Source organism: Pangasianodon hypophthalmus, chromosome 2, assembly GCF_027358585.1.
Source record: "Pangasianodon hypophthalmus isolate fPanHyp1 chromosome 2, fPanHyp1.pri, whole genome shotgun sequence".
NCBI lineage: Eukaryota > Metazoa > Chordata > Actinopteri > Siluriformes > Pangasiidae > Pangasianodon > Pangasianodon hypophthalmus.
The window spans coordinates 2,336,100-2,363,323 of record NC_069711.1 but is presented as its reverse complement, the minus strand read 5'-3'; the positions used below and the strand labels follow the sequence as shown (position 1 = coordinate 2,363,323).

Here is a 27,224-nt window from a genome sequence, read left to right as displayed (position 1 = left end):
ATCAATTTTGCAGGGACGTCCTGTTCTTGGTAACCTCGTTGGGGTGCCCCGTTTTATCCACTTGTTGTTGATGGCCTTCACATTGATCTAATGTTTTGGAAATTCTTTTCTACCCCTCTCTTGATTGATAAATTTTGACAGTGAGACCGCATACATGCTTTGTAAACTCTTTGTGGACCATGGCGTCGGCAGTCAGATGAAACCAAGTGGATGTCAAGAAAATCTTACAGAAAGAGCTGATCTTTATTTGGGGTTGATCAGAATCACTTCATTGTTGACGGGTGTAATTACTTTTGAGTTTGAATGTGATTGGTTCATCCTGAGTACAGTCATGTGCCTTGATATAAATGGGTTCACATACTTATGCAACCAGGTTATTGTAAGCTTTTTTTTTTTCCCCCCCTAAAACATTGTTTTTCACTTGAATTTTGTGGTTTAATTTTTATTTTGGTTTAATTTTTTACATCAAAAAAATCTACAGTTTGAATAGGAGTGTGTGGACTTTTTTTGTTAAATATACTGTTTGTATTTTTTAACCAAAATTAGTGATATTGTTTCATTTTACTCTACGTTTTGGATTGTTGACTAATTGCAGGATGCACCCAAAATTATATATTTAATTTCTGGAATTCTATGATATTTCAGATAAATGAAAATTTGGAGATACATATTCCCTTTTCTCCATTCAAAAACCATGGGGAGGGGTACAAACTTTTGCAATTAACCGTATAATATGCAGAAACCTTTTTGAAAAATGGTGTGTAAAACATTCCAACCACAATGGAGTAAGTTGAAACAGAGTTTGGTCTGATTTGTGTACAGTAATGTAGCTGTGCTCCAGACTTGTAGACGAATAGGACAGGAAGTCGTTTTACTTTAAATTTATTGCCCTGTAGGTTTTATTCTCTGGACATTTAGCAACGCCATCGAGAATAAAGAGGCCTCTGACGGAGTCCGAGCTGGAAGAGAGGCGTCAGAAGAGGCAGGAAGCTGCTGCTAAAAGAGCCAAGCTGCAGGAAGAGAAGAAGAGACAGCGCGAGGAGCAAAAATACAAGAAGAAGTAAGAATTGTTTAAGGACGTACTTCAGTAAAACAACGCAGCAGCTTTTTTTTTTTTCCCTCTCAAGTGCCTGGTGGTTATTGTAAATAATATATATAGTTAGGTTTGAGATAAATTTTGTTTATCCATTTAAATCCATTGTTGCCTGAATAGGAAGCTTGGTTTTTATTTGTGTTTATTTGCTTTTTTTGTCCTCTTCCACATATGTTGATCCTTATTATCATTCTTATTATTATCATTATTATTGATATCGTGAAGTACAGAGGGACCTTTGCCAAAAAAAAATACTAAATACAAAAAAAAATCTAGTGAAAATGGAAAATTATCACATGAGCACGAGATAATTTGTCATTTTCACAATTTTTTTTTTGTGAAGGAAAAACAAAAACTTGTGAAAATGGAATATGATCACATGAGCACGAGATAATTTGTCATTTTTACAAGATTTTTTTTTTGTGTGAAAGAAGACGAGATATTAAGTGGTGCACACAAGATAATAAATGGTGTGCGTGAGATAATTACCTAAAAAGACATCATGTCCTTTACTTTTAGGAAAAACAAAAACTTGTGAAAATGGATAATTATCGCATGAGCACGAGATAATTTGTCATTTTCACAAGATTTTTTTTTTCTTGAAAGAAAATGAGATAGTAAGTGGTGCACATGAGATAATATGTGGTGTGCATGAGATATTTACCAAAAAAGACATTACATCATGTCCTTTACTTTTAGGAAAACCAAAAACTTGTGAAAATGGAATATGATCACATGAGCACGAGATAATTTGTCATTTTCACAAGATTTTTTTTATGTGAAAGAAAATGAGATATTAAGTGGTGCACACAAGATAATAAGTGGTGTGCATGAGATAATTACCTAAAAAGACATCATGTCCTTTCCTTTTAGGAAAAACAAAAACTTGTGAAAATGGATAATTATCGCATGAGCACGAGATAATTTGTCATTTTCACAAGATTTTTTTTTTTCTTGAAAGAAAATGAGATAGTAAGTGGTGCACATGAGATAATATGTGGTGTGCATGAGATATTTACCAAAAAAGACATTACATCATGTCCTTTACTTTTAGGAAAAACAAAAACTTGTGAAAATGGATAATTATCGCATGAGCACGAGATAATTTGTCATTTTCACAAGATTTTTTTTTTTTTGAAAGAAAACAAGATAGTAAGTGATGCACATGAGATAATTAATGTAAAATTTTCTGAGGTGCACATGAAAATTTGTCTTAAAGAAAACTAAAAACTAGTGCTATAGTTTCGGCAGTGGTGGGTTGAACGCTTAAGGCTCTGGGTTACTGATCAGAAGGTCGGGGGTTCGAGCCCCAGCGCTGCCAAGCTGCCACTGTTGGGCCCTTGAGCAAGGCCCTTAACCCTCTCTGCTCTAAGGGCACCATATCATGGCTGACCCTGCGCTCTGACCCCAGCTTCCTAGCAAGCTGGGACATGTGAAAACACCGCGTTTCATTGGCTATGTACTCGTACTCTGCACAATGACAATCAAGTTAAATCTAATCTAATAAATTATTTACATGATATGTCAATCATTCAGATTTTACAGTGTGTCTGTATATATATGTGTGTGTGTGTTTGTCAGGATGGCCTGGTGGGCGTCATGTGGGTATAAATCGCTGTGCCTGCCCTCTGCTGATAGTGAAGGTGAGGATGTGGATGAAGAAGAAGAAGAAGAAGGAGACGTCAGCAGCGTGAACTCGACAGACTCGGATGACACGGCGATTCGTTATGTACTCGGCGATGTCACACATCCTCAGGCTGAGCGCGAGGACGCCATTATCGTTCACTGTGTGGGTATGTTAAAAGAAAAAAGAAAAAAAAAAAAAAACAGCCTTGCTAAAATGACTGGTACTGTCATGGCAACAATGCCCGTGATGAATCATCAGTGGAATTTGCAGAACCTGAAGTTTAGGTGTATCAAATATTCTGTTCTCTACTGGAGACAAAAACATGACTCAGTTTCACTGTTATACCGAGATCATATAAGTAAAAAAAATAAAACACTCGGTGTCGTGCGGGTATGGGAAAATAATCCACAACAGGGTCGTGTGATGAAGCAAAGTTCATTATTTTCCAATAACAGCATGTACTGAAGTGTTTAATTCCACCGATTTCAATTTTGGTTTATTACAGAATGAAGTGATACTTTTTACCTGTGTGTAGTTACTCTCTCTCTCTCTCTCTCTCTCTCTCTCTCTCTCTTCAAGGTAATAACAGAATAAACCGTAGCTTGTCATGTTACTGAGAAACCACAAAGTGTAAACTTCTCTGTCCTGAAGCTTTACCTCTGTTACAAAGCACTGACACTGGAGACTCCTTCCATAAATTTTGTGATGTTGAGTCATCATTATTTTTTTTTTTTTTATTAAGATTCAGTGAATTGTTTTATTTTGTCTTCAAACAGCAGAAACAAGGTTCTGCAAATTTAGTACCTGCCCTCCAGTCACACTAATTTACACACATACTAGCTTTAAGGTCACACTGCGGGTGCTAAATTAATCTATTTACACTGACTTCATCTTCTATACAACCAAAAATTGCATATTTATTAAAGAAAACACGCAAAAACATTGTTATTTTGCAAGATGCAATCCTCCAAAGAACCTGGAACGACCTGGTTAATGTCCCAAAATAATAGTTTTATTTTGTCTTCGCGTTTTGGGGAACTGCAAATTTAATACTGCCCTACAGTTGTACTGATTTACACACAAGGCTATGGTCAGTCACACGGCAGGTGATCAATTCATCTATTTGCATTAGCTCCACCCCTTGTTTTTGATTGGCTTTTAGGTAAAATGCCCCACATTGCAGCTTTATTAAGACAAACACACAATTTTATTCATTTGAAAGACACTATCCTCTGTAGACCCTGTTAAGATGTTGGCTGGATGTTTGTTGTGGACGTTTTTACACACACACAAGTCTTAATTTTGAATAAATTTGAATACATTTGAATATAAATAGATTTTAAACAAACATTTGCGAGGATGTGATGCGAGTTAATTTTTCCATTGAGACTGTATGTTCCATTTTTTTTTTTTTTTTTAAAGTGTGTATCTATCTCTACGTGTGCGTAGATGATTCTGGACATTGGGGACGAGGTGGCTTGTTCACAGCCCTGGAGATCCGATCCGACGAGGTGAAGAAACAGTATGAACTGGCAGGAGACATGGAAGGTGAGTAAATGTCCCGATCCATCAGCAGCCGATCGTCCGTCAGTTTTCCAGCTTAACGCATCCGACGCTCCGTTTTAGATTTGGACCTTGGGAACGTGCTGCTGTTTTCCATTGACGACAAGCAGTCGAGACTGAGCGGAAGAGACTACGTGAGTCATAACTCTACCAGCTCCTGTTTCTCACCTTCTGCTCTCCGTCCTCTACATTAGAGGTGTGCGTGGGATTTTAAAAATCTCTGCTGCTTGCTTTCAGTTTCTTGTGCATACTGTAAACCTCCCACCTTTGCCTGACCTCTAAACCAAGACATTTATGAGGCACGGCTTTTATTTATCGCTCTGTAGTGTGGGATTGATGAGTGTGCTTCTCTCAGATTTGTTTTGACTCCACGGGAATAAAAATAAGCCCCGCCCTCCAGAAATCACAGTCTATAACTATAGTTGCTAGGGGTCCAAGCACTGCATTTTTTTTTTTTTTTTTTTTTTTTTTTTTAAAGGAGAGATGCGCATATATTTTGTTATATTCTCATAAAGGTAATTACATTCTCCAGTTTGGGCCTTGTACCAAAATCTATACTTGTGTACTAAAGACAATTTGAGTGCAACAGTCTAGTCTTTACTATTTAGACTCCCTATTTAGTGACTAATGTGCAATTTGGGAAGGACTTTTCTTGAAACTGTATTGACTATTTAACATTAAAAGGGTAAAACGTTGCTACAGTGTCACGGTTAGTCATGGTATATGATCAGGCAGTTACCTTACTGCTGTTTTTTTTTTTAGGGTTTTTTTGTTGTTGTTTTTTTTAAAAATACTGATTAAAATGAATTTCCATCCATTTTTTTTTTACTTTCTTTCCCAGCCACTCTCTTAAATCACAACATCATTTTATGGAAATGTCATCCTCTGTAGAAATATCTTTCTAAAGCCCAATTTAGACTGGATTTTTTTCCCGTGTGGAAGTGGTGGAATGTAATTATTACCTTTACCGTATTATTTGGTATTTCCGTCCCAGCCAAATTCGTATTATCAGCAATTTTTTTTGGTGTAAAGACACTCCAGAAAGTGCTCGCTCTTTTCTCTGGCCAAAACCAAAAGTTTAAAATGCAGAGCAATTAAATTAGATGATGCTTAAAAGGACGTGTCAGAGAAACTTCTGAGCGTTCTGAGGTACAGCTACATATGTTATGGTCATGTGACATCCTCACGATCAAACGCAACATGCAAGGCCACGCCCCGCTACAAGAAGCGCTTATAATAAAGAACAAATAGTGTATTACAGTGAGGTGTGTAGTACGCATGGAATTTTCTAAGTGTGATGACCACATGAAGACACACCCATCTCGGTGATCTATAAAGAGATCACTTATCTCGTGCGAATAAGACATAATTACCACTACTTTCGACAACATTAATCAACAGACACATGTCCGGAAATCTGATCCTGCAGAAAGAACAAAGATTTAATTTGTTTCCTTTTGGTTTTTGCTATTATAAGGAAGTTTTTTTTTTACCAGCGGCCTATCTGTTTTTTTGAATGGTCGATTAATCCAATGATAGCATTGCCATTTTTAGGCATGCCGTGAACATTTCAAACCGTAACATCCCTAAAAGAAGATGTTTTAAGACAGAAATATGACTGCAATCGTCCAAACCAGGCCCACGCTATATGATATTCAACAGTATCATCAGCCAGTCCTAAAAGATCTGTACATTTCGCTCGTCATGTCGTTGTAGCTGGCTCTGATCGTCGCCCAGAGGAGAGATAAAGCCAACAAGCTGTCAGGGATTTACCTCACTGCTCTGGACGAGGGGCTCAAGAAGATCTACAGAGCTGCCAAGCAGAAGAAAGGTAAAGATCCCGCTCACGTTGACTCTCCGCTGATCGATGTTATCATAAAAACAGATATACATCTAAAGAATTAAAAAAAAATGCTTCCACAGGGAATGCTGAAGTTTCGTCTGAAGTTTTGTAATGAAAACATGAAACGAGATTTGACTTCGCAAGCTTGAAATTAGTAAAACGTGTAAAAATAAGGTGCCTCTTTGTAGTGCGTATCGTACAGATGAGTGCCAAATTAAACGAAAAAGTAATTGTGATATTAGATGGAAGGAGTATTGCGATTAGGAGTAGATTTGTGTATAATATTCTTTATTTGGTGATTTTTCCAGCAAGTGTCCACCTTCCACGAATCGGCCACGCCACCAAAGGTTTCAACTGGTACGGCACTGAGAGACTGATACGCAAGCACTTAGTCTCCCGAGGAGTTCCCACCTTCATGTATCCTTCCATACTTGCGTGTGTGTATATGTATATGTGTATACATACGTACATATATATTCCATATATATATATATATATATATATATATATATATATATTTACACATTGTGTTCACATGACAGCAGCTTTTATGAAATATAATCTCTGGAGCCACAAACTGTACACAGGAGAGAAAAAACCACAATGTGGACGATAAACATTCAACCAATAAAGACAAGCGACTCTCCTCACGTGTAAGTCGGATGCAGACCTGCTAACCTTCCGCATTTTGCAAAGAAGTTCCGCATTTTAATATCTGAATACGCTGTTTGGAGTAAAAAATAATGCCGGATTAAAAACAGCAGATGAGCCATTCGACAAACGAATCTGGAATGATTGACAGTTGCGTAGGGTTTTTACACTCTTCGATATTACCTGAACCCTTGTAAGCCCCGCCCCCTTCCCCACCATCCTAGATTAGTAATCTTTCAGCTGGTGCTCTCGTCTCTACTCGATTTCCTTGCTTCAGTGATGCCCTGATGTTTTCTGTCATGACAAATGAAGAGAAGTTTACATGCACTGTTTATTATGAATAGCCATACATAACAAATTTTTCCTAGAATTGAAATTGAACGTTTTTAGTGACTACATCTTAACTAAAACAGACAAACAGTAGCTTTTTCCTACCTTGTGGTTACCGTAAAACCCTGTATATACGCACTCTCCATGAGTAATTTGTGAAAGGACTACTCCTCTACGGTGTCAGCAGGTCTGCACATGGCCTTCATCTCATAAGCTCCGCCTCTTTCACTAGCATTTAGTGAGTTTATTTTGAATTTCCATAGCTAGCATAAGTTATGCCTTTAAGCACCCGGCATATATAATCCTAGCATGCGTCTAGAAACTATTGTTTGTGTACATGCTTGACTTCAATATTAGATACTACTACAAGCGTACGGCTTCATACGCCGCCACGACGGCTTCGTCTACGAACACGGCGATCCCGTCTACCTCACGCTCAGCATTCGCTCCTCCAGCACCAGTCTCTCCCAGCTCCTCATGTTCTCTCAGTCCTCCTGGTCCATCAGAAGAACAAGCCGAGTCTCCAGAAGGTTCCAGCACATCACAGCAGGGCGGAGAAGCTTCCGGTTTAGCCGACTTTATGAGAGGAGTCCGTGTGTTCTTCTACAACGTGGGGGCGACGGAGAGAAAGAAACTCGCACGATACCTCGTCACATATCCTTTAAACTCTATTCTTTTTTTTAATTTATGAGAAGTCACGCATTGAGAAGAAGCACACCCCAAACACATGCCTGTCAAGGACACGCACCAAATCTGTGACCTTGTGTAAACTTTTTCCTTCTTTGTCGCAAGATTTTTGTGGTTGTTCTCTGGCATGAGAACATTTTGCACATAATTACTTTTATTAAAGTAGAACAGGTTTGAAACAGGCTGAGCTGCCTTTAGCACATTTCCAGAAATAAGACAGAGAGACGTTCTTAAAGGAATACTGCGCTGTTTTGTGTTTTTAAACAACAAACAAGAATTATGTTATGTCTATGCTGAAAAATATGACAAGCACGATGTGTTGTTGTTTGGTAAATTTTAAAAAAAAGGCTCTTTGGCACTACGAACTATGACTACGTAGCTAACTTTGCCAGGCAAGTTCTATTCGCGTAATGGAGAACTAACATTAAGTAGCTGACTTTTAGAGATTTTTAAGCCAAGCAGCAGACTAACAACGTAAACTAATCACTACGAGTGTTGATTAGCTGACGAACTTAAAAACACAGCTATCTAACGTTAACAGTCAGTGACGATTTAATTAACCGTTTCATCCATCCACTATATATTTGATACGTGAACAAAATCACGTAAAAAAAGCTCATTATCATCTATGCTAACGTACGCTGGCGGTTCCATACCTGATCGTTCCGAAGAATTATTATAGAATGTTTATTTAAGCCTGACTTTAACGCAATCTTGACATTTGGTGAGATGAGTGAGCTGATAAGTGTCTCAGTGTTTATTAGGTTTTTAATTAACAACAAAAGGCACGACAGAAACTCTTTAACCCCGCGTCTGTTGTTGGGAAACAATATTGTAGTTGTATAACAGGAATAAAACTATTTAGAACTTGCTTTTATAGGAAAATCTTCAACTTCTGACTAACACCAGACTTTTGCCTCGTTGAAGAAAAAAAAAATCTACCATCACTGACTTTTTCTGGTAATTTGTCTTTTTCTGCTTGCTCAGATCCTTTTGGTTAGCAGCGTTAGCGTGTTTGGTTTAGACAGCGATAAGAAGCGTTTATCTACACATTTCTCCTTAACCCCTCTGTACGTATGATGGCGATGAAGAGGACATCATGAGCTCACTTGTTACGCACATTGTGGCAGAGGTAGAAAGTCCAGTTCATCTACAGGTACAAAGCTTTTTATGTGAAAACTTGCTAGAAAGTATGAGTATTATTTTCCCTTTTAGTATTTTGACACAGCTTTAATTATCATTACACTAAGCGTATAATTACAGTTAGAATACGAACATAAAATACTAACTCTTTACATTCATATTCTTTTTACTGACATTATTTAACGCGTCAGATAACGTGAACAAATCCTGAACGTCAGCGTTAATACACCATCTTTAACATTAACAACGTAGCTATTGCTTGTATTAATTGATGGTATTTTTTAAAATAATTCACAAATTAAGCCGAATAATCAACACCTGCATTAAGCAGTGTGCAAAACAACTAAATGAACACGTTTGTGTTTGTTAACTAGCAAAATTCAGCACTGAGGCTAAAAATGTTCCAATATTTACATTTAGAAACCCGAGTTGAGAAATTCATCCACGTAAATTCGGAATATTGTCCTTCAATTTTTGCTAATTTCTTTATGTAGATTTTTATTTATGGATTTAAACAACGCTCGTCAGTACAGCCGTAGTTCATTACCATGTAAACAAACATCAATTAATACGTGTTTACTTCTTTACAATTCGGGAAGGGATCAGTTTTCTTGACAGATTAATGTTAAGTAACGTTCCCAGAGGACATCTTTAGTAATTCTGATCACACGGGATTGATGATGTCAGTGTAAGTCACAGATGTGGGCGTGTCTTTACGACGTACGCATGCTCGTCACACTAAAAATGCCATGCGTCCTGCACACACCTCATTTTTTAAATAATTGGCTCATTCTAGGGGGCGTGGCCTCGCAAATTGTGCTTGATCCTCAGTAGGTCACATGACCCCAGCACATATGTACTCTGTACCTGTGCCAGGAACTCAAAACTTGGTTTCAGCGAGAGACGATAGAAAAGAGCGAGCGCTTCATGGAGCGTTTTTAGAGAAGTAACCGTTTTATACTCTTTACCACGGGTGCCAATATTTATGGCGCTGACGGTAAAGGGCGTTGACGAGTGTTATTTGTGTTTGCTCTCTCTGTAGGAATTACAGGATGTGTGTCAGCAGTATCCTCAGGCGATCCTTGTAAAGAAGACCTGGCTCGAGTCTTGCTTTGCCAAACAGAGAAAAGTCAGTGCTTCCAAGTATATCCATCATTTCAAATAAACGTATCATTTTTTTTTTTTTTTCAAGTCAAAAATTTCTCTGCGCTGGTCTATCCTGGGATTTGAAAAGAAAATAAAATCAAACGTTTATTTCTTTATTTCTCTCTTTTCTGTTTTGATTCTTAGCAGCTTGTCGCATTATGTCTATAAAATAATCATTAAGAAACCTGGAGGGGGGAAAAGATCTAATTTTTAAACATATATGGCAAAATTATTGACCGTATGCTTTACTTCTAAACCTGGTTGCCTCTGCCAGGAGGTTAAGCCAAGGATCAGATGGTTCTTCCAACATAAACACCCCAAACAAACTATTTCCACGTTTAGCATCCGACCATCTCAATCTCTAGCTTTAAACATTCACAAATTAATCAAACTTTATGGATCCAGATGGATTTATTTTTGTGTCTGCTTTCTCAAGACAATACAAATAACAATGAAAAGAAAGAAAGGGAAGAAAATTATAATGCTAATAATAAAAATAGAACTATTATTCTGTATTCTGTAATAACTGCACACATGCAACAACTACTGAGTTGTTATGTTTAAGTTGTTTTTTAGATTTTAGTTTTTTTCCTGTAGAAAAGAAAGGGAAAAAAACTGCTTTTTGGTTGTCTGAGTCTTTTTGCTGAAAAACCTATGAATATAAACGAGCTTAAAGTGTATATACAGGGTGTCTGCAAAGTCATTTAGTTAAACTAGATGTATATGAGTTAAACTAGATGTATATGATTTTTATATTTTTATTTATTTACACTTATTTTTATACATATTTTTTTCCATACAGGTGAAAAATGGTATTAACATTCTGTTGGATGAAAGTGGAGAAATAGTGCTTCTCATTGGTTCCTGCCTTTTCAGACACCCTGTATAAATTGTCAGGGTGCCAATAGTTTAGACTCAGACAAATAATACACTGTGCTGCAAAAAAATACTGTTAAAATAAACCTATAAATATTCGCATACGTATCAAGATATCGCTTCTCGTATTGTGTTATAAACGTTATCATTATTTTCAATGACGGGTGCCAATACTTTAGGATACGACTGTATATAACGTTATGCTGCGGACATTGTCGTTTGTATTTTCATACTCCAAACGGTTGTGAAAGCGGATTTACCTACACGCTTGCATCATTTTCAGCGTAAACACACGATCACGTGTCATTAAATAGCATGAGTCACGTTTTCATTCTGATCCAAGGAGCTAGAACACACACACACACAAAAACACACACAAAAAAAACATCTGAATGTGACCCCTTTACCTCTGACAGGATAACACTGATGGGCTGCACATGTAAAAACGTGTGCAAACGTGACAACGCCTGAGGAAGATTTAAAAAAAAAAAAAAAAAAAGAAAGAAAACACTAACAGGTTCTATGGAGCATTTCATCTTTCACATAACTCGTCTTGTTTAAACGTTTAATTGCGTTATTAAATATGTGACACTTCAGGAACCGAGACTGTGCGTGTAACGTAATACGTCTAAAGATCAGAAATGAAAAAAAAATACAAGTTTCTTAAAATTACAGCTTCATGTCTCATAATAATCGTGAATTTTTATCGAAATATTGACTACTAAATCTGTGGTAGCGTTTTTTTTTTTTTTATAGTCAATATTCGCCACACATTCGCAACTCTGATGCCAAGGAAGGAATAAAACACAGTGTCATGCTGTTCTAGGAAAATAATCAACGACGCGATTTTGCTATAACGCCAGTCCCGAAGTGTCGATGTTAACAATTTTATTGATCAAAGAACGACGCATCATAATTTTTACCTGTTTATAGTTACATTTAATGTTGTGAAATATCCACGAAACAAATTCGTTCCTGTTATCGCTTATGTTACAACAGCTATAAACAGTCATTTCCTCACCAGCCTGTCTTTTTTCTTTCTTTTAAAGTTAATTAAGAAAAAACACCATGCTTGTCACGTTACCGAGAAACTGCAAAGCGTAAACTCTACCTCTGACTGTTACGAAGCGCTGACACTGGAGACTCCTTCCATAAATGACTCCTTCCATAAACATCTCCTCAACATATCAACTTTAACCTTAACTTTTCAACATTTTCAACATGTTGTGCTGCAACTTTGAACTGAAATGGACTTCATTATGATTATATGTCGTGAATATACACAAAATGTCCTACAATATCAAAGTTTGGGGAAGATTTTAGCAAAAGTTTGCTAAAAGTTCTGGAAAAAGCATCAATCAGCATTTGGTTGTGAAAAAAAAAAATATTTGGAAAAGAAATATGGCACAACGACTCTGCTTAGAGGAGACCATCCACCAAAAGTCAGTGACCGGGTAAAGAGGGGATTAGTCAGAGATGCAAGAAAGAGACAAAGTGTAAGTTTGATGGGTGACGCTGTTCATGAAACGACCATAAACTCCACAGGAAACTCCACAAAGCCGGTCAGATTCAGACAAAAAGAAACATAGAAGTTTACCAAAATGCATGATGGAGACTCAGAAACATGTCAAAAAAATGGTTCTCCAGTCATATAAGACCTAAACTGCAAAATTTGACCTTGGCACGAAGTGCTTCATTGGGCGAAAACCCAACACATCGGCACTGTGAAGCATGGTGGTGGGAGCATCGTGTCGTATTTATCAGCAGGCAATGGGAAACTGGTCAGGATTGAAGGTGAGATGGTTAGACAGGGCAGTCTTAGCAGATAACTTGTTCCAGACACCTTTCAAAAGGACAATGACTCTAAGCATACCACCAAAGCTATACGCTGGAGTGTGTTTCAAAACCAAGAACCCGAATGTGTTAAGATACCTCGGTCAACGCTCAGACTTTAATCTGATTAAGAATCTGTGGCAAGACGTGAAAATTGCTGTACAGCATTTCAGGAGGTGGTGGTGGGGGGGGGGGGAAACTTATGCAACAGACTGTATGTTGTAATCACACACACACTACAGACGCAGAAGATAGACACTTCATGAAGATGAAGAGTATGAAGGACCGTTAAATCGTGTGTGAAACATTTGCGCAAACATAAATTTTGAAATTGTCATAGTAGCTGGTGTTGTTCAGCGTTCTAAGTTGTTTTTTTTTGTTTTTTTTTTTTGCTGTCAGGAAGCTTTTCTTTGACCTTCTTTTCCTTCCTGACGCGATCTGCTCAGACTGTTCCAACCTCAGCATCCTCAAACCACCGTCTCTATCATTAAAACTCGCTGCTTCTGCATTTCTCTGTCCTACTTTTTTTGTCGTTTTATTTCCCCATACTCCACATCTGAGATCTGCTTCAACGACAACTCTTGAGCCTACAGATCCACGTGTGACCTGTGAGTGTACGCGACTTTGCGTTTATTTATTTGCATGTTTGTTTCTGACGTTGTGATAGCGATCACACCACAGAGCTGTCTCAAATCTGATTGCTCAGTAGACAATTTTCCGTAACAGCCGCTCTGTCAGTAGTTGCACAGGTTTATATTAATGCGCTCATTCTAATGTTATAGTTTCTATAGTAACGACTTACTCAAGGCACTTATACGGTGGATGATAAACATTAATAAACCGATGTTGTTATTTATCAAATAATACCATACTATAGAAATATTGATATGTTCTGTTTGGAGATGTTTAACATTTATGGAAGGAGTCTCCAGTGTTAGAGGTGAAGCTGCACCTGTACGTTTTCCGACATCTTCAGGACTGCAGTTTTTTTTTTTTTTTTTTTTTATTATTTATTTATTTATTTATTTTGAACTATGTCTTATTAACGTCAGGAGAGAGAGAAGAAAGAGAGGCTGGTGACAGAATGACTGTTTATAGCTGCTATAACGTAAGTGAGAACAGGAAGTAACTTATGTCATGGGTGTCGTAATGAACGCGCATGCCCCGTGATCACGTTGCTAATTTAGTACGGAGCGCCTGAGCGTAACGACGTGACGTTTCTGTTCCGTTCCTTTTTGCTTGGCTCACAGGGACTCGTACTTACAGTGACCTGATTTATTGTTGTCGGACTTTTTATTTCTGTCTAGAGTGCTGAACATTAACTTTCTCACAAACTCTGCAACATTCTACATTAAATGTAACTATAAACAGATAAAAAAATGATTTGTGACATGTCAACTTCGAGAACTGACCGTTCACTTGCTGCCTAATATATCCCACCCCTTGTCAGGTGCCATCGTGAAGAGATAATAAAGAGATAATACACTGATCAGTGTATTATTATACAATAATAATAATAATAATAATAATAATAATAATAATACAATTATTCCTAATAACATTTAGCACCACACTGTTACAGTCACCCTAAGATTTGAGAAGTACAGGTGTTTTTTTTTAAAAAAAAAAAAAAAAAAAAAAAAGCCTAGTAATGAACAAGCCTCTGATTGGACAGTGAACCTGCCAATCATAGCTCAGGAGGCGGGACTTATCGGAATGCAGGTGGTGCGTAATGAGAGAGAGACAGAGAGAGAGAGAGAAAGCGAGAGACAAAGAGAGACAGTGTGTGAGAGTGTGTGTGTGTGAGTGAGTGTGTGGACTCAGGATTTAGGATTCATCAGCCTTTGAAGTCACTTTGGACCCCAAACTTTCCATCACTGATGTCACTCAGCTGTGTGTGTGTTGATGAGCTCAGAGGTAAGAGTGCATAGTTGAAGTCCTGGTGGTAACGTGAGCGCGCGCGCGTGTGTAGTGTGTGAGAAAGAGAGAGAGAGAGAGAGAGTGCACGCACGCGCGCGCGCTACACACCCAAAATGTCGGCTTGGAAGCAAAGTATCTGCGCAATGAAGTGAGCTGCTGATGAGTTTGGGTCACAGAGGCAGAAGTTTTAACAGGATGAATGTGTGAGACAGGAAAGGAAGGAAGTCAGGAAGGAAGTAAGGAAGGCGCGTGCAGGCGGAACCGGTAGCTTTTCTCTTGTCTTTCATGTCGCATCAGATGTTGTGATGTGGAAACACCAGTTCATCCTGCTTCAGTCTTCAGGTCACAGCACATCCTTCTCAGGTTATTACAGGGTTATTATACACGCCTGATACACACAGCAGTGGTTTATGAGCCAAAAGCTCTCAGTAATACACTCACACACACACACACCAATCATTCAACTTTACTTTTATTTATTCATCACTCTTAGGCACACCTCAGGAGAATCTAGAAAGCCATGTAGTGTAGCTTTCTAGCTTTCTAGCTTTAAAAAACAAACTAAGGTTCATTTATAAATACTATATTTATTAACATAAATATCATTTTTAAAAGTACAATATGTATATCCATATCTCCAGCAGAGATAAATATTAAAGGTACGAAAGATGTACCACCACAGTATATATATATATATACACACACACACACACATACACACACACACTAATCTGTACTTTGTATATATTTAGTACTATATATAATCTGTACTATATATATTTATATATATGAGGTACTAATCTGTACTCTATATATATATACACACACACACAAAATTTTACACACTTATATGATATGATTTTACACACTTATAGCATAATGTGTCACATATTGCATTACACACACACTAATCTGTATATATATACACACATACACACACTAATCTGAACTTTGTATATATTTAGATGAGTACTTCTATATATATATATATAGATACATACACACACACACACACTAAATTTTACACACTTACAGCATCATTGTGTCACATATTGCATTACACACACACACACACACACACACACACACACATATATATATATATATATATATACACACACACACACACACACTAAATCTTACACACTTACAGCATCATTGTGTCACATATTGCATTACACACACACACACACATATATATATATATATATATATATATATATATATATATATATATATATATATATATATTATATGTATATATTCACATTTCCAGGTGAAAGATGCATATCCAAAAGTTTAGCCAATCTCAGAAAAAAAAAAAGGGGAGACTAAACTGTACCTTTCCTTCTAGCCTTTCCGTGCACCTTTAAAGCTTTACTCTAACAACTAAATGCCTTGAATTATTTTTTAAGGTTCACTATATCCACATCTCCAGGTGAAAAATACATAATAAAGGTATCTAAACACTGTACTCTTGAAGGTACCACCACAGTGACAAGCCAAAGTACCGTTTAGTACCGTTGGATTTAGACTGACAAACAAAACACTTTGCTTAATGTTGTCCTAATTCTTAAACTTAGCGTTTCTATTTCCGTCAGTTGTTGCATGCTTTAAATCTGTTTCTATATGGATATATTTTTAAATCTAGGTATCAGGGCTGCACGGTATATCGAAATTATGGAAATATCGCGAATGGAAATATCGCCATAACTGAATGATTTTAATACTTCAAGAGTTATGAAAAGTCAAAGTTATAGGGTGATACAGACAGCAGAGAATGCTTTCTTTTCCTCAAAAGAACATGAAACGTGTATGTTGGTTATGTCATTTTCAGGTTTTAAATATATTAATATATATATATAAATATAATTTATTTTGATATTACACACTTATAGTATCATCGTGTCGCATATCGCATTTTTTCTTCAATATTGTGCATCCCTACTAGGCATTTACTACTACTACTACTACTACTAATAATAATAATAATAATAATAATAATAATAATGTATTTGATTATATATATTTCTTTATGGTTTAAGATTCCGCCTAATTTATCAGACGCTCTTTTGCAAAATAATTAAATGTAAATTTAGAAGGAAAAAAAAAAAGGGTACTAAACTGTACCTTTCCTTGTCACTGAGGCGAAACTCACCTATTCTACCTTTAGTGTGTATCTTTTCCCTAGAAAGGTATATGTAGTGTACCCTTTAAAGCTAAAAACTAAATGTCATTCTTAAAGGTGCGCTATATCAATATTTCCAGGTGTAAGATGCATATTAAAGATACAAAGGTACAATAGAGAGTTATTTTTTTTCCTGAACCATTCAGAGCTTTGTGTGTCATTAGCAAAACGTTGTAGATGATACAAAACTCAATAGGCGGGTAATGAAAACTGAACAAAACTGGAGTGATGTGAGTGGAGTGATTTTTTTTCCCGGTAAGGACGTGAATAAGGTAGAAATGACAAAAAAAAAAAAAAGTCTTTGGATCAATCTATAAAATTGACTTTTAATTATCGAGATAAAATAGCAAAAATAATCAGAAAGGTGTTTCTTTTACTGTTTTTATCCACCGCTCAAAACTTCTCTCATACTTATGAAACTAACATTGAAGGATTTAAGCTCCGCCCACTTCACAGTCACGTTATATCGTATATCCTTGAAAAGATTGTTTCCTGATATGGCAGTGTACGTGTCATTATGATCAACACAACGATTTCCTTTATAAACTTTATAAATCACGCTAACTAGAGTGGAAACACATTGCATGTTTTAAAACATTTTCCTCAAAACGTTTTTTTTTTTCATGTTCAGATCCAAAAATCTCTAGTTTCATGAAATTATTTCTTATTTATTATTTACAGTTTAATTATTTGTTTAATTCCTGTCCCTAATTAGAAGGATATCACAAATTTGAAAATGAAAATGTTGATTATTGTTGAATTTGTGTTCGATATTTTAAAAAAAACAAAAAAAAACAGAATTTTTATAACAGCATGTCATGTTTTTTTGATTAAACAACAAAGAAATGATTTTTCCAACCATTTTTTTCCGTAAAAGTCTTCCCCTTGAGAGCGTATTCACGGCGAAATAAACGTTTACGTTCTCACACCATTTACAGAGTAGATTTCTGAGGCATGAGAAGTAAAAAAAAAAAAAAAAGCCTTCAAAAAGTAATACAGAAAATATTGACCTTTCACAGAGTTGGAGAAGGAGATGAAAAGATATCAGAGTGTTTACGGAGACAGTCACCAGCACCGAAACTCATGATTCAGAAATGGAAGAAAAACAGGCATATAAAAGTGAGAATAAGAAGTGCAATAAATATCCAGATTTGTATCACAATTTAAAACCTATCTTTATTTTTGATTGTGCTTGTGGTAATGCAGCTGCAAAGTGAGGGTGTGCAAACTTTTGCAATCCAAAATGCTCAGAATAGGGTGGAGTATATAGGGTGACACTTTTATTTTTATTTTTTTTGATTTATGACACAAACGCTGTAGATTGTAAAACATTCCTAATTTTCTAATTTTGCCAGTTTATATATATATATAATTACTGTGAATTTTTTATTTATGCTTTTTTTTAGTTTCTTAGGAATTTGGTTTTCAGAGAATCCTGTGTTTTTGTGTGTTACATTTCATATGAAGATCTCTCTCTCTCTCTCTCTCTCTCCCTCTCCCTCTCTCTCTCTCTCTCTCCCTCTCTCTCTCTCTCTCTCTCTCTCCATATAAAGAAATTTGCCTAAGATACACATATAAATAATAGACATTTTGCATAAATAATATACATTAACTTCGTAAAGTTAATAAGACAAATATAGCAGCTTGTTCGAGAGAAACCGCAAAGCGTGAACTCGTCTGCCCTGAAGATCTGCCCTCCTCCATGTCGGAAAGATGACTGACTGTTACAAAGCGCTGACACTGGAGACTCCTTCCGTACGAGTCTCCTTACCGAAAACGGAAGCAGTGATGGTGAACATTTCTCATAGATGAAAGTCGACACCACAGAGTAATTAGTTGAGCGTTTGCCAGATTCTGTCATTTCAAGAACGCAGATAAAATGAAGCAGTGGTGAGGAGTCGAGAAATAATAGATATGAAGGAATAACTCCCTCGTATTACTGTAAATCTCACCAAGAAGAGAATTTAACACAAAATACATAGATGTGTGCAGGTGGATTAACAGCGGTGATCAGTGATTGGTTGCTAGCAGCAGTAGTGATCACTGATTGGTTGCTAGGAGCAATGGTGATCAGTGATTGGTTACTAGGGCCAATGTTGATCAGTGATTGGTTACTAGGAGCAGTAGTGATCACTGATTGGTTGCTAGGGCCAATGTTGATCAGTGATTGGTTACTAGGAGCAGTACTGATCAGGGATAGGGTTGTTAGGAGCAGTAGTGATCAGTGATTGGTTGCTAGGAGCAGTGGTGATCACTGATTGGTTGCTAGGAGCGGTAGTGATCAGTGATTGGTTACTAGGAGCAGTAGTGATCAGTGATTTGTCGCTGGAAATAAAGGTGATCAGTGATTGGTTGCTAGGAGCGGTAGTGATAAGTGATTGGTCACTGGAAACAATGGTGATCAGTGATTGGTTTCTAGAAGTAGTAGTGATCAGGGATTGGTTGCTAGGGCCAATGTTGATCAGTGATTGGTTACTAGGAGCGGTAGTGATCAGTGATTGGTTACTAGGAGCGGTAGTGATCAGTGATTGGTTGCTAGGAGAGGTAGTGATCAGTGATTGGTTACTAGGAGCGGTAGTGATCAGTGATTGGTTACTAGGAGTGGTAGTGATCAGTAATTGGTTGCTAGGAGTGGTATTGATCAGTAATTGGTTGCTAGGAGCGGTAGAGATCAGTGATTGGTTACTAGGAGCGGTAGTGATCAGTGATTGGTTACTAGGAGCGGTAGTGATCAGTGATTGGTTGCTAGGAGTGGTAGTGATCAGTGATTGGTCGCTAGGAGTGGTAGTGATCAGTAATTGGTTGCTAGGAGCGGTAGAGATCAGTAATTGGTTACTAGGAGTGGTATTGATCAGTAATTGGTTACTAGGAGCGGTAGTGATCAGTGATTGGTTGCTAGGAGTGGTAGTGATCAGTGATTGGTCGCTAGGAGCGGTAGTGATCAGTAATTGGTTGCTAGGAGCGGTAGAGATCAGTGATTGGTCGCTAGGAGCGGTAGTGATCAGTGATTGGTTGCTGGAAACAGTGGTGATCACACTAGTGATTTTTACACACTGGTGATGAGTTGACTGAACTTCATTACCAGAAGCTGTCTCATATTATCGCATCAACTGGTACCTATTACCAGAGCTGGAGAGCCATATAAGTGCAGGACAGTCTCTAATATCTGTTCCAAAACTTATAAAACCTTTTTATGACTATATTTTTTTAAATAAAGTTGCTTGTTGGCAGCACAGCTGTGGAAACTGTAGGTTTCCATGTTCAGTGGGACTGTAGTTCCTACTCAAGACCTCTGAAGCTTGACTGATTTACGTAGGCCTCAGCTCTCGTGGGCTCTCGTGGGCCCTCGTGACCTTGTTTACGGTGTTTGTGCTCTGCTTCTGTTCCTGACAGACACCATTATATAGCTTTAAGGTCACATTTGAGTTTCCACACGACCGAGGTGCTTTCCAGTGGCGTGGAGAGCTCTTCTGATATTGCACGCTACAAACAGAGCGAAGCAGGGAGAGAAATCCCCTCAGCCTCGCTCACTCATCACTTCTCACCCAGACTTTCACTGCTTTCCCTTCTGCAAGAAAAAGGTCAAGTGAAGCAGCTTGCACTGCGGCAGATTAATAACACTCTGCTGAGGATTACAGCTCGGGGGCCATGATACGATTAGAAATGCGTTCTTTAGTCATCTTTATTCATAATTCCTGTCTACACCTTACATTATATTCATTCGAATTGGACCATTTACTACTTTTTAAATATTCTCATTTTCACGCTTTATATTAAAAAAAAAAAACCACTGGGCTTAATTTATTTTATTGCAGCTGTCACAACAGATTTTACAGTTTACTCAGCAAATATTAGCTTTTTTTTAAAAGTAACATTTACATCTTTCCTGATTTCATATTCTACTCGTAGTCACTGAATGTAAACACACACTTCCTAAACTTTTTTTTTTTTTTGACTAAATGCATAACTGCATGTTATTTATGGTATACAAATATTTTAACCTATTTACAGTTAAGTATTGATTTTCCAGAAGAGTTTTTGAATCTGCTACAGTACCATACGATTCAGATTCTTAAGGCATTGATATTTTCAATATTATATTCCATATCTGACGATATCACTGAATCTGCTCTGATGCTATGCAGGTCTATTTAGTAGCCTCCGATTGATATGTGACCACCTTGCTAACCTTTTGAATTATTTATACATAATTAAATATATATATATATATATATATATATATATATATATATATATATATATATATATATATAAAAATACATTTTTTTACACTCCAGTTGTCTGTCCTTTTTCGATAATAATCCATTTGTAATCAGTTATGATCGCTAATAGTCGATTTATGATTGTTGCCTCAATTCATTTCACTTTTAAAACTGAAATTTGTAAAATGCTAAAGATAAAAATAATTAAAAAAAAAAAAAATAATAATAATAACTTTGGGTAGTTAGCTGAATATCTAACATTAGGTAGCGAGTTTGAATTTGAAATGAAAAACGAAGGCCTAATTAAAAATTCAAACCTTTAACAGCTTAATATTTCAGTAATGCAGAAAATCGGACGTGTGGTTTCACGTGTTGGTGTGGTTTCGCGTGTCGGTGTGGTTTCACAGAGTGGTCCTGTGTTTGCAGGTTCATGGACCCAGTGAGGCCCTGAGATGGCGTCGGCCTTTTAGTCACTGGCAAAATGATGCTGCGCAATCTGCTCTTCTCACCTACGGCAATAAATCCGAGGTAAAGACCATCACTTTCATCATTTCAGCCTCTTTTCAAGATAATCGATCATGTACAGTGATATATATGTCACGTTCACACTGGCAGCGAAACAAGCTTATGGAACAAGTGAAATAATTATCGCTTACGTTATAGCAGCTATAAACAGTCATTCCCTCACCAGCCTCTCTTTTTCCTCTGTCTCGGTTACGTTAAGGAGTAACACACAATGGACCAGGCTGTTATACACCGGGGTTTCGTGATACTGGATACATTAATGAGACAAAAAAAGAAAAAAACGCAGCTTATCATGTTACCTTGAAACCACGAAGTTTAAACTCCTGTATCCTGAAGACGTTCTGACGCTAGGAGACTTTACAAAGCGCTGTGACTGTTACAAAGCGCTGACACTCGAGACTCCGAAATTGTCTTTCTTTGTTAAAGAGCAACAACACAAATTAAAAAAAAAAAAAAAAGTATTTATTATTAGGTTTAGGTTACATGGAGCGTCCAAAGTACACTTCGCAGTGAATGAGCTGTTACTATAGAAACGATAACGTCGTTCATGTTACAGCCAGAACTACTGTTCAAGTTCGGTTATAGACGATTAAGCCACACCTTCTGACCAATCAGATTTGAGAATTCTAATGTATGTGGTTAAAAAAATAAAAGGTTTGTGCTTGACAGTTTCAAAATGTGAAGATGAACGTATTGGTAAGCTTGGCTTTGATCCCATCACTTTTTTTTGGAATGTAAAAAAAGCCACTCGTAAGAGAGGGAGAGAAAAAAAAACGAGAAGGAAAGAACAGAAAAGAAATAATTAAAAATAAAAATAAACAAGGCGTAAAGAAAAAATGTGCATGTCTTCATCAACGAATGAATGGAAGAAACAAATCACGCCATGTTTTATATTTACAGGATTTATATTAACTCTAAATTAAAAGAAAGGCCCGTTTTTTTTTGTGTGTGTGTGTGTTTTTTTAGCTCTCATTTCCAGTCACTTAACTTCCCAGAGGAGAACGACGAAACCATGAGTAAAAGCGACGAAGACTCCGTGCTCCGTTCAGATTCCGTCTCTGAGGTCAGCACCGTTGACCCGCAACGTTTACCTGCTACGACTCAGTCGCCTCCCAGCAGGTCTGCTGCTTTCCCCGACTTCTGCAGCAGCGTGAGCAGCAGCATGCAGTCCAGCTACGGACCGTACCAGCCTCGCCTGGGTCTGCCAGCGGGCTACAGCGCCCAGACGCCCTTCCCCAGCCAAGCCCAAAGCTCCTTCAGCACTCTGCAGCCTCATAAAGACCAGTGGCTCCATTCCAGCTCTTTTTCAGGCGGATTCTCCAGCAACGGACGTCCGTCCTGCCTCGTGTCTGGAGATTACTGTTCCTATCAGAGCAAGGCCTGCTGCTCGCACTCGCTGCCAGATGGCCACAGCTCTGACCCTGCCAGCTTGGAGCAGCCTCGCTCACTTCACTCCATCCCTATGGAATTAGCGCAGCACAGCTACTACCTGCCGCCGTGCTCCTCCCACGGTGCGCCGTGCTGCGGCCCGGGTCCAGGACACGCCTTCTGGATGAATCCGAGACCACATCCTGACATACGCTACCACGTGCCGTATTCATCTTCCTGTAAGTGCACGTAAAAGTCTTACTGCCAGCTTTCGGAAAAGGATATATAAGTTTGATAAGTTTAATACGTGTGATCGTGTTCTCAAACAATTCTATACGTGAATTTATTTATTTACACGATTGCGTTACGTTCCTGTTATAATTCTTTTTAGCTGTATTAATCCTTTAATTATATTGCTGTCCCTTCAGCTGTCAGGAAAAGTTGAGTGTTTTTAAATGTGTACAGGTAATTCTGAGATACACAAAGATGCTACTCATTTTTAAATATTTTCTGAATTATTAATAATGTCATATTAAACCAAGGTTAACGCAAATATTTCAAACATTTCTTTTTTTTGTTATTTGGACTAATTATTTGGAATAATTGGCCCAACTTGCAAGAGATTAGAAATACAGTAGGTAACCGCGAAAGATAAAGCGTTTCAAATCTCTGAACGCCGGACCGAACATCGGAGTGTGAACATGAGAAGTATTTCACCGTCGTTTCTTTCTTCCGGACATGTCACTGCTTGCGTTTAGAGGAAAAGAAAGTGCACTACTAAAGAGCAGCTCAGTAGATTTAACCTGCTGGTAACTAAAACCTGAAATATTCAACACTATTTACTAGTTCTTGGTGATTTCAGGTAAAATACTACAAATTTTAGATAACGTAGTTCATATTGCAAACGCCGTGGTCTTTGTTTGTTGGCAGGTTGATGACATTCAGAAATGTAGTACAAGACAAGCAGGAACAGAGTTCACTTTTTTTTTTTTTTTTCACTCTTTTTTTCATCTGTATGACCCAGAAGTCACTGTATTATAATGTGGCCTTTAAGGCAGAGTTTGGCTTTGACTCAGCTTGTCCCCATGCCAACCCATCATGTTTTTAATACAGTGAACTCACTTATAAGAAGCGTTTTTTTTTTCTCATTCTATAACAGTGTCATCTGATTGCATCACTTGATATATATAATGTATACAAATCCATGCTTAGTGATATTATTCTGCTATAAATCAAGTGCAGTATTATGCAGTTTTATCCCTTAGGATAAATTTATACCAAGATTCGGTTCCTTAGCCCAAAATGTGTCAATATTTACCCAGGGAAAGTTCCTCGTATTCAGAATCGGGTTACGCACCTGCTCGAGTTGATTTTTTTTTTGAGTGCATCTTTCAGATTACTCAAATCACCTCACGCCTCTGAGGTTACCAGATTTCTACCAGATGAGTAGAAGTGTCCGAGACGGAGTTTTTCAATATCTCATGCTTTAAAACATAAACCTCACCTTTAAGCAAGTGCTCTGCGAAAATATCAAATAACGATATTTGAAGGCTGTTCCTCCATTAAGAGGAATAAAAGATGAATAAAAAGATATTGTGATACTCATGATAGCTCAGCGAAGTGTTTTCTGACAAAACTTATCACGCTATCCATATTACATCATCATATCGCCCAGCCCATCATACTTTAAGCCATGATAACCTAAACTGGAATTCTATGGGGGGTGCAAACTTTTGCTCTTAAACATATATGTTGTATAATACCATATAATAAATTGCACTTAAGTGGCGGAGAAATGAAGTAGAAAACTAAACGTCATATCAAAACTATTGGCACTCTTCTTGAAAATGTGCAACTATTTATTTATTTACTTACTTACTTACAGTATTTCTTAGGGGTGCCAACACTTTTGCCACATACAGTACTGAGCAAAATTCTCCTACGCTACAGATGGGGTCATAATTTTGTGTGATGTAATAGTTTCTAGCTAGAAACTCTACAAAGTACAATATTCATGCTAGATTTTGCAAATTGTGCAATGCTTCTGCTTCTGCTAGCACGTATTCGTGGGAACCAGTTTTCACTGATCTTGTGTGCATTACATCAAAGTAACGATCTACTGTGAAGGAGGGAAAAAAGAAAAAAAAAAATCTGAGTCGAAATCTAGGTTGCGTGTTACAGCCGAGATAAGACGCACACTTCTGAGTACATCTCGAAACTTTGCTAAGCTGCAGTGCGCCGCGCAATCCCAGTCCTTTTATCAGTCCAGAGCACCTGCACTTGCACGCTCTGACACACACTCGTACGTAAAAGCAGTGTCGGAAGTAATTCAGACGAGTTTGCCTTAGATTTGAGTACTGTACACTTAACGTCCACTTTATTAGGAACACCCGTACACCTGCACATTCCTGCAGTTAGTCAGTTGTCAGCCAATCGTGTGGCAACAGCGCGGCGCATAAAATCATGCAGATACAAGTCGAGAGCTTGAGGCAATGTTTAGATCAAATATCAGAATGGGGGAAAAAAAAATAAAATGTGATCTCTATGAGTCTATGACTTTAACCGTGGCATTAACGTCAGTTCCAGATGGGTTGCGTTGCTTTTCTGCTCATCACGGTTGTAAAGAGTGATTATTTGAGGTACTATAGACTTCCTGTCTGCTCAGACCAGTCTGAGCTTTTTGTTTTTCGTACCATTCTGTGCAAACTCTAGAGAGTGTTTTGTGTGTGTGTGTGTGTAAATCCCAGGAGTGTCTGAAAATACTCAAACCAACCCATCGGGCACCAAGCCACGCCACAGTTAAAGTCACAGACGTCACACTTTTTCTTCATTCTGATGTTTGATGTGAACATTGACTGAAGCTCTTGACTTGCATCTGCATGATTTCCTTGTATAGCCGCATAAATGAGCAGGTGTACAGGCGTTCCTAATAAAGTGAACATTCAGCGTATGTTGTATTTCATGTTTAAAAACGAGTTCTTGCTTAATTTCCTGTCACAGGGGAAAGATTTCTCCGATAGATTTGAGCAGAAAATGTGAATGTGATTATGAGTAAAGAGTGCCAGATTACATTTGATGTGATGAATTACATCATTCAGTTTCTGATCCCGTCACTCACTTTATCTTTTTTTTTTTTTTTTTTTTTAATATATATATATATATATATATATATATATATATATATATATATATATATATATATATATATTTTTTTCCCCAGACTCCAGTAACAGCAAGCCGTCAGACCCCGAGCTCATTCCTAGGTAATATTTTCTTGTGCGTAAATTCGTCCCTGTTCTTTCTCACATCTTGTTCTCTGAGAGCGTAATTATTCTTTATTCATGCATCGAAACTCTTTTTATGTCTTCGTGATCATTTTGTGGTCTTCCTTCTGAAAGCAGGCGTGAATCATTTCACCCTCATCCAAAGAGCGTTCCCAGCACCGCACCCCTGTCATTAGAGCAGAGTAAGTTTCTCTACACTTCTCAGGAACAAATAAAGAAGAGCAACGTTCAGTGATACTCCAGAGCTTTGTGTGTGTGTGTGTGTGTGTGTGTGTGTGTGAGAGAGAGATTACCACAGATAAGAATTTCTTCATGTTTGCCTGCACTGAGAAATTAACAGGAAACCTGTTTACTCCGAACTCACTTATCACAGACGTCTAAGGACAGATGAACAGCATAAAAGTTTAAAATACACGACTATATAATATCGCAAATAGTCTGAGAATTGAGAGAAAGTCTTAAAATTGTGGAGTTTTTATCCACTCGTAAAGGTTTTTTTTTTCCCTTTGAAAAAGATGAGCAGATTCGGAGCATTTTCGAACATCTTTGGCTGAAAAATTCATGAAAAATGTTTTAATGCCCTTAGAGCTTCATTTTCTTGGAGTAAATGTGAATGTTTTTTTTTTTCTTTTCCTTTCTCAGTGCAGAGAAATATGATAAAATATGTGAAAAATGCTTGCATGTCATGCTATTATAGGAAAATAATCAACAACAGGATGGTGTGATGAAGCTTATTGATTTATTACTGTTGATTATTTCTCAAAGCGTTTTATTTCACTTCAATTTACCAATGCGTACGTTTCTTTTTTCCCTTTATTAAAGAACGACATTTTATACTTTTTATCCGATTATAGTTACGTTTAATGAATGTTGTGGAACGTCCACAAAACAAGTCAGTTCCTGTTCACACAGCTATAAACAGTC

General features: G+C 37.4%; 1 protein-coding gene across 1 annotated transcript in view; it reads left to right on the top strand.

Annotated features, from left to right (window-relative positions):
• The window catches only part of chd1l (chromodomain helicase DNA binding protein 1-like), a 37,811-nt gene extending 15,028 nt beyond the window's left edge, over positions 1-22,783 (top strand). The window contains exons 17-27 of the mRNA XM_026945643.3: positions 897-1,060; positions 2,675-2,886; positions 4,170-4,268; positions 4,347-4,417; positions 6,000-6,114; positions 6,435-6,543; positions 7,465-7,761; positions 8,869-8,950; positions 9,980-10,066; positions 21,550-21,651; positions 22,615-22,783. Of these exons, the coding sequence (XP_026801444.3) occupies positions 897-1,060; positions 2,675-2,886; positions 4,170-4,268; positions 4,347-4,417; positions 6,000-6,114; positions 6,435-6,543; positions 7,465-7,761; positions 8,869-8,950; positions 9,980-10,066; positions 21,550-21,651; positions 22,615-22,635 (1,359 nt within the window). The 3' untranslated portion in view covers positions 22,636-22,783. The remainder of the gene's footprint in view (positions 1-896; positions 1,061-2,674; positions 2,887-4,169; positions 4,269-4,346; positions 4,418-5,999; positions 6,115-6,434; positions 6,544-7,464; positions 7,762-8,868; positions 8,951-9,979; positions 10,067-21,549; positions 21,652-22,614) is intronic.
• Positions 22,784-27,224: the final 4,441 nt, after the last annotated feature.